This window comes from Gadus morhua, chromosome 23, assembly GCF_902167405.1.
Source record: "Gadus morhua chromosome 23, gadMor3.0, whole genome shotgun sequence".
In the NCBI taxonomy this organism is placed as follows: Eukaryota; Metazoa; Chordata; class Actinopteri; order Gadiformes; family Gadidae; genus Gadus; species Gadus morhua.
Window position 1 is genome coordinate 6308830 of NC_044070.1, and position 13798 is coordinate 6322627.

At 39.7% G+C, this 13798-nt stretch overlaps 1 protein-coding gene across 7 annotated transcripts; it reads right to left on the reverse strand.

The window, feature by feature from the left end:
* Nucleotides 1-2728: 2728 nt before the first annotated feature.
* Nucleotides 2729-9401, reverse strand: LOC115537301 (B-cell receptor CD22). 7 transcript variants are annotated; one of them, XM_030349115.1, is made up of 11 exons: nt 9241-9283; nt 9020-9105; nt 6627-7007; nt 6305-6520; nt 5905-6171; nt 5501-5755; nt 5294-5384; nt 5153-5213; nt 3383-3618; nt 3174-3273; nt 2729-2999 (listed from the first exon to the last, which is right to left on the reverse strand). In XM_030349115.1, exons 2-10 carry the CDS (start codon nt 9072-9074, stop codon nt 3213-3215), a joined length of 1623 nt encoding a protein of 540 aa, XP_030204975.1. In that variant the 5' UTR covers nt 9075-9105; nt 9241-9283; the 3' UTR covers nt 2729-2999; nt 3174-3212. The 7 variants fall into 7 exon arrangements, with proteins under 7 accessions (XP_030204975.1, XP_030204979.1, XP_030204976.1 ...); XM_030349119.1 differs by having other exon boundaries at nt 2729-3273; nt 6627-6691; nt 9241-9401; XM_030349116.1 differs by having other exon boundaries at nt 2729-3273; nt 5153-5210; nt 9241-9284.
* Nucleotides 9402-13798: the final 4397 nt, after the last annotated feature.

The window sequence follows — 13798 nt, forward strand, 5'->3', positions numbered from 1 at the left end:
CAATAACCTAATGATTGCCTTATGATGAGGATACTATCAGGTCAAGTCACATTTTACTTATGTAGACATTTCATACACATAGGCAACACAATCTGCTTTAAATCACAAAAGTATTAGAAAGTAATTAGATAGACTGTTTTATGGTAGTACAGAATGAGTACTTTCAGTATAAAATTGAATTATTAACTTTTTCACATATTAAAAGGAGACGTTTGTGTATTCACTGACTTTTCCAGTTATTTTATAAATAAAGGGAAGCTCTAACTTTCAAATGAAAACCAAACTTTTAAAGGGCTTGATTTTGTAAAAACACACAGCTTATCTGATCTTTATCTTCCATTTATCTGAGCTGATAAGAACTATTTTGAAGGGGAGCTTAGAGGTGGTATCTTAACTAATCTTAACTGGCTTTAGGAGTTAGAGAATAGGAGGAATGTGGTTGAATTGTAGTTATATTTAGGACTAGTAGCATCGTCTCTTCAAGATAACTTCAAGAGAGCTGTTGAAGATGACAGAAGGATGCAATGTCAATATGGTGCTCACTGCAGGAAAGGATTATGTTTCAGTTACCGTAGTCCCAGAAACATTTTCTCATATACATATTTACTCATATATCTCTATGATGGTAGTTTACCTCTCTGAATGATCAACACATACAACAGATGATGATAATTATAGGTGTATGATGGTAGATTACCACTATAAACGATCCGGAAATATGACAGATAGGATAATTATAGGTAGGATTGTAGTTTACCACGATAGATGCAAAAAGAGGACTCAGCTTACAGTCGTCACAAATCGACCCTGGTGTGATTAAACTATATGTTGCTTTTCCCAAAACGGAAATACCTACTGGCCTCTTACACAATACAGACCAGTACAGGACACTATACAGAGTTCGTGTGATTCAGTTCGCCACGAGGAGTCGTTCGCGAATCGTTTGTTTGTTCGTTCAGTCGAGTTTCCGGTAGCTCTAACTCCACTGAGTCTGACTGACCCAACTGAGAACCGTGCAATGGGGTCCATTCCATGATGCGATTTACCGCTACCGGAAACCAGGCTGAACGAACGAGAACGACTCCTCCCAGTTCAGTCGAGTTTCTGGTGAATCGATTCACCGGAAACTCGACTGAACGTGGAGGAGTCGTTCGCGATTCAGCCTAGTTTCCGGTAACGGTGAATCGCATCATGGAATGGACCCCATTGCACGGTTCTCAGTTGGGTCAGTCGGACTCAGTGGAGTTAGTGCTACCGGAAACTTGTTAGTTCGTTCAGTCGAGTTTCCGGTGAATCGAATGGTGAATGAGACGACCGAACGAACGAGAGAGACAAACCGGTTCGGTTTGTTCGTTCTAAAGACTCGTTCATTCAAACCGGTTCGTGAACGAACGAGCCAACACTATTAGGGACCGTCTGCAAAGTGCAAAACGGAAAACGACCATAATGGTCAAATTTCAATAGCGTCGCCATTATTGAGCCCCACAACTTGTTCCATATAGGCATGACCTCTATATGGTCTTGCTACAACCTTAAAAAATACATCTCTACTTATTTTTAAGGAATTTTTATTTTACTCAACAGACATCAGATTAGGTATCAGTCCAGGTAATTAAGCGCCAAATGATTTCCATCCAGCGTATTCTTTCCATCTTTACTGAACAACAAGCGGTGGAAGACTAGGCTATGAGATTCTGATGTCGTAATTAAGAGATAATTATCTTGTAGTTGTGAAATAAATATCTCGTAATTATGAAATAAATAATGCGTAATTAGGAGAAAGATAAAGATCTCTTAATTATGAGATAATTATCTCGTAATTATGACATAAACATCTCGTAATTATGAGATATTATCATATCATTAGATATTATATTATCATTACGAGATAACCAGATTTTTTTTTGGTGTTGTGAATACAATGTGCCACCGTAGATAACTTATTTTTCTTTTGCCAGCCAATACTTTCAAGGTCAGTCAGCAAATATTTGACTTAACATGCTCCCCCAGTCTTTATGATGCTGCCCGACATATTCTCCTGCTATTTCACATCATACGACATTTGATTCATGTAAATAATTAATTGTGGAGCTACTCCATTTTTGTTTATGGAGTTGCCATCTAGTGGATACAATAAGGATATCTGTATGAATTAATCATCTAACAACAAATTGATAATGTCTTGCTTAATGCACCTATTGGATGGGTCACATAAATCATTATTAGAAAAATTGCGATTTTTTTCAGGTGCCACCACTGCCGTCAACAATAGAGCTCATGTTTACAACTATTACAACTTCAACCTCCATCGATTTCAACAGAGGCATCAAAGACCTTGGATCCTGTCAAAGTTTCGGCACCTCATGTTACTACTGAGGAAAAGTTAGTTTCATATTCAATATTTATTTGAAATTAAACTTTTGACATTTGGCGCATGCGTGGATGGGCTCATTATGGAACGAAGGGAGTAGTTTCATCATGAATAAACACAATGTGGCTCGGCCCACATTGTTTATATTTTTATGTTGAATTAAATATTTTTTTATGATTTCTGATAGATGTATTTGTTGTTTTGCAAAAGTACCAAATAGTACATGTATATTATTGTAACAATGGCTGCCCTACTTCCACAACCTTTGTATTTGCCCATGGTCACAATTTAATAAAAATCCGGAGCATTAATAACTTTGATCTTGAACATTAAAAGAGAAATAACTTTAGAAACATGCTCCAAGCAATAGCAATTTATTCAGATTCAGTTGATCAAGGTATTGTTTGGAAGGGTTGGTGAACATTTCTGTTTTATTAACAAGTAAAAAGACAATGAACAGGGGAAATCCGTAAAATATAATAATGTTTCAGTGCAGCCAGGAGACGGCAACGATGGTTAGCTAACAAACCCAGACAGGTATTGTCCCTCTCCTCACAGGTGCAGTACATCCTGGTAACCAACAGGTGGTAGCAATGAAGCGGAGCTTCATCCACCAGAGCAAGAGACCCTGGATAAGATATGGGGGCATCACAAGTGGAACATACAAAATCAAGTAATTAAGTACAATAAACTCAACAGACATCAGATGAGGTATCATTCCAGGTAATTAAGCGCCATATGATATGCAACCAGCGTATTGTCCTGTTCAACTAAACAGATGAGACACTCTACCTAAACTCACTATTTAAATCCTGCTGCAGCAACTGGTTCAATTTCTGGGTTATTTTTTGACAGTGCTGTACAACACTGAGGTTTCTGTCGCCTCTGTCTTCTCTCTTTCTCTGAAAAGAAGACAGAACTTCAGTCACCCTGTGAAACGGATCCGTTGGGTTGATAAAGTCCAAAAACATAGATTCTGTTTCCACTTTAGAAATACAGAGAGAAGCTTACCCAGGGACAGCGTTGGGTCTCTTAACGTTGACCACAGAGTAAAATAATGCATCTGTCTGGTCTGATTGGACACGAGAGCCAGGCAACCAGCGAGGAACTTCCTGGTTCTTTGAGCGAGAGGTGTGGATGCTGGCATAGTGAAGGTCATCATGCTCTTCAGTTGGTTCTCTGAGTGCTGTAGGAACCATTTGATTGGTCAGAGCTGAGGCGTTTTCATACACAGGAACAGGAAGTGGCTATCGGGGAGGAAGAGAACGTTTAGGAAACACTTTACACTTCCTGAACACAGTCCTGAAGGCCAAGTGTTTCTGGTTCATCTAGAGACCCTTGGTGGTGACTATTGGTCCCACCATGCAGGCTGCTGTAGGCCTCACTTGAAGTCCTTCCTGCAAGGTTTCCTCTATCTGTTGAGCTCCTAAAACCGTTTAATAACAACATATTAATTTGCTTCTTTAAAACAAAATTAGGAATCATTATTTCCATTCACCAATCTTTTCATTCTACTCACTGGCGGATGTTTCACCTGATCCCAGTTTGTCTTTAGATCTCACCCTAGTTCTCACTCTTTAAGCAAACTTCACCTTGTCAATTAGTCATTCTTAAATCCCAGACTGATAATTAATCAAACTGAACTTTGTATTCCCAGGTGACCCCACCATAACATAGTGTCAGGTGCCATGGCAACACTGCCGCAGAGAAAGCATACAAACAATACTGATGATCATGGGGCACTGGTGTGGTTTGGTTTTATTTCAGGTTACAAATCGTAAAACATCCGGGAGATTACTGCTGAAAGTATGTCACATCATATAAAACGGCCAGGAATAGACCCCTGGGGATCCCACAAGGATTAAACCACTATATTGATGTTTCAATCAATTTAAGGGAATCAACAAGTGCTGTGATCTACTGTATCAAAAGCCTTCTGTAGATCTAACAGAACCATTCTAGTTGGAATTTCTTTGAGCTTTGATTTCAGCCCCAATCCGCCTAGCAGGAAGTCCATCCAATGACAGTGGCCTTGTTTAGGCTCATGGAGCGCAACAAGTTGGCCACTTCATTATCAGCTGTTTCACCCAGCTCAAAGCTCTCTCTTTTGTCATGGTAGAAACTCTCAATGATAGTGTTTATATTCAGAGCTAATGTGCAACTCTGAAACAAAGGGAAAACCACAGCAGTGGAGAATTGTGTGTGAATTAATCAATCTTTTGGGACCCTTTTCATGGAACTTCATGCAGATGTTTTCCTGTTCCAGCAGCACTTTCAGGATTTTAACGATGCAAGAAATTAACAAATGATCACTAATGCTACAGATGAAATCACCTGACTTACATATTTAGTCTCTTTCCAATACATCATATCATCTAGAAATGATGTTCTATCAGTACACAACCGTCTTGGCTCCCCGATCAGTTGTTTAACCCAAAAAACTGAATGAACATCCTAAGGACAACTACCAGAGAGCTTGTTGGTGTTTTCACATTTGTATGTAAATCCCCTGGTAAGATACACTAGCTTTCTGTAAGAACATTAGGATCGCCAAGTAAGGTACAGTATTCGTGCAAAAATTCATTATGACTGCAGCAATCAGTACCAAATTTTAATAGAACACTTAAGAACACTCCTTCTGTTTGGGAGGTCTATAACAGACTCTATAACGAAACAACTATAGATAATATCCTGTGTGGTCTTGTGTCGTGGTCTCAGGGTATTTCCACTGTGTCTCTTAGTAAAGGATGGGTTAGTAATAAATGGCTTCCTGTGTCTCACCTCCTCCACGGTATCTGGCCTTCCTCCCTGTTCACATGCCTTTCTGAAGGCCCTCTTTCTTCTGGAGAAGAGAACATAGAGATGAAGAAGCAACAGGAGGCATGAAGGAATGGAAAACGAGAAAGATAGAGAACATCTCACCTCATCCAGAGGAAGACGAGGAGGAGAATGGTGGCCAATAACATAACAATGGTTGATACAGCTACCATTGCTGTCAGTGATGATGATGTCACTGAAACATAGTAAACAACATAGTACGATTTAAAACACTGACAACTGCAGGTCAATGTTTAACCGTGTGTCTGTGACTGTGTGAAAGGTGTGTATTTATTTGAAATGAACTATTACCCTTAATGAATAAAAATGAGGAATTGTGACGTCCGAATGCATTATGAGCTTGGCAGTAATAGTTTCCTTCATGCTCAGATGTGATATTAGTAATGGTGTAGTTCTGTCCTGATTCTCTCACTGAGTCTTCATGTTCCCTGAACCAGGTGTAGTTAGCTGCTGGGTTGGCATCACTGCTGCAGCTCAGAGTCACTGAACTGCCCTCCTCTATTCCACCAGAGGGACTTGAATACACAGATGTGTGATTCGGCCCATCTGGAGACACAAAGAAACAGGTAAAAACAGCTTGCACATTTTTTTTCATGACAGTATTAAGGCAAAATCGAAAAAAGTTAAGTTTAAGGTAATTTTTAATGTTGAAACAGTTATGCTCATTTGATTGTGTATTGTTTTTTTTAACTCACATTGGACATTGATAGAGATTGAGACTGATTCTTTCCCTAGCTTATTTTGTGCGTCACAACGATATTGTCCAGAGTTTGTAGATAGGATGCGTCTAAAGAAGAGCGGTTGTCCCTGGTTCGTGTCTCTGGAGAAATTATCTCCATTAACCTTGAACCAGGTGTAGTCAGCTGCTGGGTTGGCATCACTGCTGCAGTTCAGAGTCACTGAACTGCCCTCCTCTATTTCACCAGAGGGACTCACGGTCACTGAGGGGGTCTTTGGAGCGTCTGTTAACAGTTACATTTTATTAATTATATAAAACACCAGCAGTTTGGTCCATTCATAGTATACATTATGTTATTTTCCCTAAAAGGTCCATTACATCTGGTATCATGTCAGCATACTGTGGAGTAGACTTACACACTAAAGGAGAGCTGAGATTGTGTTCTTCAACAGCACATGAATAGCTGCCTCCAGACTGAGGTTGGACCCAGGAGTTCACTCCCTGTCCTACATTCTCTCCATTCCTGAACCAGGTGTAGAGATGGTTCCCAGCTAGACCACACCTACTGTGACATTCCAGCTCTGCCCTGGTAGGATCGGTAGGGTCAGGAAAGGACACCTTCACCTGGAGATCTGGGAGTTAGATCAAATTAATCACAATTATTCTAAATAATTAGGATAACACAAACCTTCTAGAACCCAAACAATAACACACACGCACACAGTCATCATAGTTTACCTGATACAAATAATGTCACTCCAGGGTCAACAGTATATTCCCCACGTGGTTGGTTTGTTGTGAACCTAAATTCGTAGACAGCAAAGTCGCTCTCTCTCAGGTCTTTGATTCTCAGGGTACATGTTCCATGACATCTGGACCCATTACAGCTGTCCTCTCCACAGCTGTATCCAACACGACCTGTATAGTCTGCATCACCTTGCAGATCAACAGGCTGATCGTTGGATACTTTAGTAAACCACAGTGTATAGACTTTGGTAGGGTGGTATAGAACGTTGTCAGGGTATTCATAAGTGCAGTTGATGTCAACAGTTGATTTTCTTAAAGCGCAGACGTTACTAGATGAGTAAGTAACCGTCCATTGATCAATACCCTGAAGCGCTGTGAAAAAACAAACGCATCTCATTGAGAATAAACAAGACACAAAGGTTCACCTCAAGAAAAGATCAGAATATGCATAAAGAGATGGAGGCTGGTGGGTGGAGATGGAAACTACAGATACATGCTGACTGCTGAGCTGTGAGAGGAATGTTCCAGAACATCATGTGAAACCAGTGGCGTAGCCAGGGGGGGTATCAAGTACAACCAGGGCCGGCCCAAGGCATAAGCGATACAAGCGGGCGCTTGGGGCCTCCTGACTGCCAGGGGGCCCCCTATCGGAAAAAAAAAAATATAATTAAAAATAATAATAATAATATTAAACATATATATCCATGCTTGTCTATTTTGGTTTTATTTTGTAATTGGAAATTGTTAACTTAATACGTGTTTGCACAGTTGCAAATTATTTATTTAATATGTTTGTGATCGTTTGTTTGCAATACAGAGGCACTATCATTATTTATTTTATATTTTTTAATGTTATTTTTGATAATATTAATGTTTGTGTATTTTGATTTCAGTTTAAGATTGCACATTTACAAATCTGTTGAAAGATCTGTTTATTAAACTGATACAAATGCTGTTGTATTTAATTATTTTACAATTTAACTTCAGTAAACCACACTTGATGCTTCACTTTGAATATGAAAGTTTAAAATAAATCTGTGATCTAAGTGCCCTCTAAGGTTAAAAGGTGACCGTTTTGGTGTAAATAACGACTATAATAATACAGGGGTCTATCAAGGGACAAAAGTCTAGAATATTTTTGGCATGAGAGCAACTGAATGAGCCTTCCAGGCCCAAGAGGTCAAGGGGCACTGAAGCCCAAGCCCAAGTCACCATCTCAATAAGTCAAAAAGCAAAATGCTATGAATATGCTTAAATTCAGGTATTTCCCTTATCCAGCTGGCCATATAAAAAATACAGGAAATCACATCTACGTAATTCAGTATTAATACAATTGATAATGTCAATTAATTCATTGTCAAATCATTGTAGTGTGACATTTTTGTCAATAATCGTCGAGCGCAAATGACTCCGCTAGGTGGGATGGGGGGGCCCCAATATCAAATTCTGCTTAGGGCCCCCGAAAGGCTTGGGCCGGCCCTGAGTACAACCCCCCCGGAAAAACAGAAATGTGCACTACACTAACTGAACAACAAACACTAACAGTTAATGAATTCTGGTAGTGTAGGCTACTAGGCTGTTTTTTTGACTGCACTCTTTGTAATTAATTAGATGCAGAGACAAGAAACGTAGAGTAGAGGGGGAGAGGAGAGGAGACAAGGAAAGGATTGGAGACAGGGAGAGGAAGTGGGATTAGTGGTGAGGAGTCAGGTAAGGAGAGGAAGAGAGTGGAGTCAAGGAGGAGGAGAGGAGACAAATAGAGGAGAGCAGACAAGATAACGAAAGGAGACAAGAAGATGAGAGAAGGAAAGGAGAGGAAAGCAGGAGATAGGAGAGAGGACAGGAGATAGCATGCAGTGTATACCGTTACACTGAACAATAATTCCAACATTGCAGCAGAAGATTGATATGTCATGCCTAAATCATCATTTATAGAATAAACAAGGAAAAACTGAGGCTCTTGACTTTCATCTTTTTTCAAAAAGCAACTAAACTAACCCTTTGATGTTAGTTCAGGTTTGCCGATCAACACAGAAACGGCCAACACATCTCAAATGCAAATATATATTCATTCCAATATGAAATACGTGTTTTGTGATCTAAAAACAGTACAGTACATTCACCACACGAGGCTGTAAACAACTTGCAGTGAACTGGTATTTTCCAATGACTAATGAACCATAGCTGAACAATATAAAGTGGACCACTCTCTATTCTAGTGGTCTGTTTAACCAAACACAGCTTTTTAGAGGGAGATACTTTAAAGTTCTATTGACTTTTATTCTATCTTCATGCTGTGGTTTCACCCTCTCACGGTTCCAGGTGCTTGCTTGTCATGTTATTGAAACAGTTCAACTAAATGTTCCTAATGTAAATGAACCAACCTGGTACTGATAGAAGGAAAGCTAGAAATCCTCTTGCTGCTGATCTTAAAGTCATGGTTTGTCCTCTCCTCTCTCACTCTGTTGTTCTGGGGAGATAATAAAACACATGCAGGTCATAAACTCAATTAAAAAGTGAAAACAAGGAAAACTATGAGAACTATTAGATTTGTTAACAATATAAATAAAAGTGAAAAGTTACTGGAGAAGGAAGCTGGTCTAACCTTTACCCTGCGGTGCCAGTTCATGCAGTGAGCCCAACAGAAACTGAACAACCATGAAAGACTTCCTTCCTCTTTATAGCATAATTAGCAACAGAAAGAACAGACGCCTCGGAACAGCTGGGCCTGTCATATAATCGTCTTTTTTGACCACAATGAACGGTATAACGTTCCTTCATGCTTTATTTCTGCTTTTTAATTACATTTTTATTAATCTTCTGTCCTTCTGCTCCTTACTCACACACATGCACACACACGCACAAGTCTGGCTACCCACAGGATGTGGTACAGCACTGCTGTAGATACAGAGCAGCAGAACAACAGAACAACATTCTTTTTTTAACTATCGGATATATTTTTTCACCACATACGCAATTTCGATCATGAGACATTTATGCAGTAAAGCAGCCCCCAAACCGTACTTCCCTTCCTCCCTCCCTCCTCCATGTTTGTGAGAGATATATTATTCATGATATTTACCACATAACGTCAAAGTTAATAATTAGGTTGCCTTCAGGTGTGTATTTGTGTATTTGCCATTGCAGAAGTACATGTATTTGGATAATCGTTTTTCTGGCAATATACGTTTCCGGACGGTTTTTGGATGATGTTTTTTGGAAATTTTTTAGTCAATAATTGGCCTGGAAATTGCCAATCCGATCTATGCTATCTGCACAAATGATCTGCCACATGAAAGCCGAGACTCAAATGAGCTCAAGGTATAAGCCTCATAATTTTTTGAGCTTGTTTCAATGAACAAGGTGTGAATACGGCTCTTTCATTCAAACTGAAGTCACTCCATTCCTTTATAGTCCTTCATCGGGGAATACTTGAACTGTTTCATCTTGAGTTGTTTTGTTTTAACTACTATTATCTTTCCTGGGTCTAGTTCAATTGAATCTTCAATGCATCTTGAGTGAATGTGATAATAGAAAAACGGTAGAGAGGGGATGACCATGATGCTATCCTAAAAACTATATTGATAAACTAGATTTCTATTTAACCAATGACTTGTTTTGTATTAGCTTCATTAGTAGTGCTCTCAATGCGGTTTAGGGTGTGCTGTGAGAAATGGCGACGGGGATGAAATGATTGTAAATACAGTCACAGTGGCATAAGAGGGGCAGGGATGCAACAAGTTTCTGTTTAATGAGCAGTATAGATCCATGGAGATTACATTTTTGTTAGAAAGTTGACAAGGGTCCATCTGTCTCTTGTCATTTCCACCACCAAATAATCCAGTACCCCTCTTCCGTCCCCTCCCCTACACACACACACACACACACACATACACCCGTTTCACTGTAGTTTGGATTCTTAGCTTGCTGCTTGTAGTGAGTGATCAACACTAATGGGGATGTGTTATTTACGTTTGTTTTTTTGGGATGTGCAAGTTCCATGTTATAGGTGCCTGTTCATTTTCATAATCAATAAAAAGCAAGGATTCACTTTTAATTCATTATTTTTACAATGTTATCGTCCGCCTCTGTTGGGATACACTGATTATTATTATTTTTGGCAGCATATATGCTGGTTTATACATTATTTGAAGGGACTTTAAATAGGTGTTTTCTTTAACCAACATATAGTGCCACATTACTTGAATTAAATGTTTTCATGATAGACATAATGTCAAATTAAACACGGCTGGATGGTAGGCCTATGTGTCGAGTATCAAGGATCTGTGACCACAACATTCTCTTTGGACCTGATTTATTTTGTTTTGATCAACATATAGGCCTACATATATAAATGTTGAAATGTTACTGCTTATTTAATTAACGTCTATACGTTCAATTACATTTTATTTGTCCAACCCTTATTCACGTACAGTCTCAAAGGGCCTAACAGGCCATATATTTACAACGTTTATTATTTATTTACATTGATGTGTTACTTTTGTTGTCTGCACACTAATATTCTTTACAGGATTTGTAAAGATCAACTCTTTACAAAAAGCGCCATCTGTTGGTATTTAAAAGCTTTTATCTTTGATTGCAGAAATGCTAGTCAAAAAAGGTATTCCAAACTTCTAAATGATGTATTGATGGAAAATGTCTAATATGCGAGGCCTGTTGCCAGTGGCGTCACTACTATGCTGTTTTATTCGGGGCTAAAGCCTCGGATGTTATTTAATTAGCCCCGAATATGATCTTTGGGAAATAAATAAATAAAATATATATATTTATAAACATTTATAAGTAGCCTAGTCTAGATAGTCCTTTTGGCAAGAGAATAAACAACAACCTGTTTACCACCTCAAGTGAATTAATCTATCCTATCCCTAGTCAGATCTGTGCGTGCGTGTGTGTATGTGTTTGGGGGGGATCTATATAGTTTGTATCTATATTAAGTTAATCTTTGGTGTGTGTCTATTTTGTGTGTTTATCTTTATGGTGTGCATCTATATGGGGTGTATCTATTGTGTGTGTGTATCTATATGGTGTATACTTATGGTGTGTGCGTGTATATTGTGGCAACCCCGATCGTCGGCGGCTGGGATTTTCAAAGGAGACGCTCAAAACAGGGTTGCGGGTCAACGGTTTTAATTTGTTCGCCTCACGTGCAAAAAAGGTCAAACAAAAGACAACATAAGTTCTTCCTCTTATGGGGTGAAAGGGGCCGTCTCCGGGTCTGGTCCGGCTGCGAGGTCGGCGTCTCAATCGCTCCCGTCTTCTCCCACTCAGTCCTGGGGGGAAGCGTATTGGCGTAGGTACGGGTTGGTGCGTTCTCCGCCTACCGCGTCTCTCCAACTCGGCTGTCTGCCTCGTCTGGTGCGTGTTCGGTCCTAGTGTGAGTGCACCCTAGGCCATCTGGCTGTGGCCGTTGGCCGTTTTCACACCTAACCGTGCTGAACTGGCCCCATTGTTCTCTGGCCTGCGCTCACACTACTAGGCCATCTGGCCGTGGCCGTGTCACGTTAAAATTGTACCGGGGGCGAAAATTGTACCGGCCTACGTCATCGTTTGTTTACATCCTGACAACCTGACAACCTGCCCGGCAACAGACGACGCGATGCAGAAAACATGTTTCCAAACGACGAAATAACATAATACAGATAGCGGATCGCTATCTGTATTATGATAGATAGCGATAACACTTGTTTTTACTTTATATTTGTATTGTATTTAATTGTTTAATCGAAACAATAAAAAACTTTGCCCGCGAAACGGGCGATCGCGTCAAATGACGCGTCAAATCACGTAGGAAGGTTCTTGAACGTTCTAGACTATGAAACCTGCTTAAAACACTCAGTTTACTAGCTAAATTCGATTAAACAATTCAATACAATACAAATATAAAGTAAAAACAAGTGTTATCTAGCGATCCGTTATCTGTATTATGTTTCAAGAACCCTCCTACGTCATTTGACGCGATCGCCCGTTTCGCGGGCAAAACATTTGTCATTTGACGCGATCGCCCGTTTCGCGGGCAATTTTTTTTATTGTTTAGATTAAACAATTAAATACAATACAAATATAAAGTTAAAACAAGTGTTATCGCTATCTATCATAATACAGATAGCGATCCGCTATCTGTATTATGTTATTTCGTCGTTTGGAAACATGTTTTCTGCATCGCGTCGTCTGTTGCCGGGCAGGTTGTCAGGATGTAAACAAACGATGACGTAGGCCGGTACAATTTTCGCCCCCGGTACAATTTTAACGTGACAGCCGTCGCAACCTATGGTCGCAACTGTGGCCTGGCCACGGTAGGCTCTTGTACATACGTCATCACGTCGTAACACGTCATCACCAAGCGTCCGCTGCATGGACCATAATAAAGTCATTGATTCGCGGATACTCCCAAATACATCTGAATTTTTGTGGGTCTTCTACAACTGTGCCTCAATCGCACCGTCTGCCCAAATGGTTAACAGACACTCGACTTCTCTATGGGACCAACGTGAACCAACAGTTGAACCGCTTGACGCCATGTTTACAGTTTAATGGGAAAGAAGGCTCGTCGCCTTTATTGGCTGTTTGCCAAAGTGAAGGCTGCAGCCTTGCTAGGACGCGTCCTTGCTAGTCGCGTCCTAGACTAGAGTGCTAGCTCGAGTGCTTCCTAGCGTTTGTAACGTTCAGACTTTGAAACGACTTGTTAGTGTGGAAGCGCTTCCGCTTCCGCTTTTTAATACTGCGTGTCCGCTTGCAAACACATGTGCGCTTATGAATAAAACATGGCAGCAATCAAGCTGATCGATATTTATTTGACTTTTGTCTGTTATGAATGCGGTCATGTCTCCTTCGCATGGAGCCTCTTTGGGGAAGTCACAAAAGCTTTGTTGCGGTTGATAGAATCGTCTTTATTAAAAGGAAAAATCCATTCAATTTTTATAAAACTAAGTGAAATTGTCTTAACTTAATTCATGCATCACATTTACAGTACGGTTGATTACTATTATGCAGGGGGGAAAAAGACAAAGAAAGAGATGATAAACATGTATTTATTTGGATATATTATTTAACTGATCTGATTAATTAATTCATATATGCCTACAATCTACCAGTGGTTTGAACACATAAGTATATTATATAAAATACAATTATATACGTTTATT

Bases quoted from the DNA above. Each gene is read 5' to 3' on its own strand.
- LOC115537301 (XM_030349115.1), bottom strand. From the start codon at position 9,074: ATGACTTTAAGATCAGCAGCAAGAGGATTTCTAGCTTTCCTTCTATCA. The intron at 6,521-6,626 runs GTAAACTATGAT...TCTAACTCCCAG, and splicing joins AGTGACATTATTTGTATCAG to ATCTCCAGGTGAAGGTGTCC. The intron at 3,274-3,382 runs GTAAGCTTCTCT...TCTTCTTTTCAG, and splicing joins AGACCCAACGCTGTCCCTGG to AGAAAGAGAGAAGACAGAGG.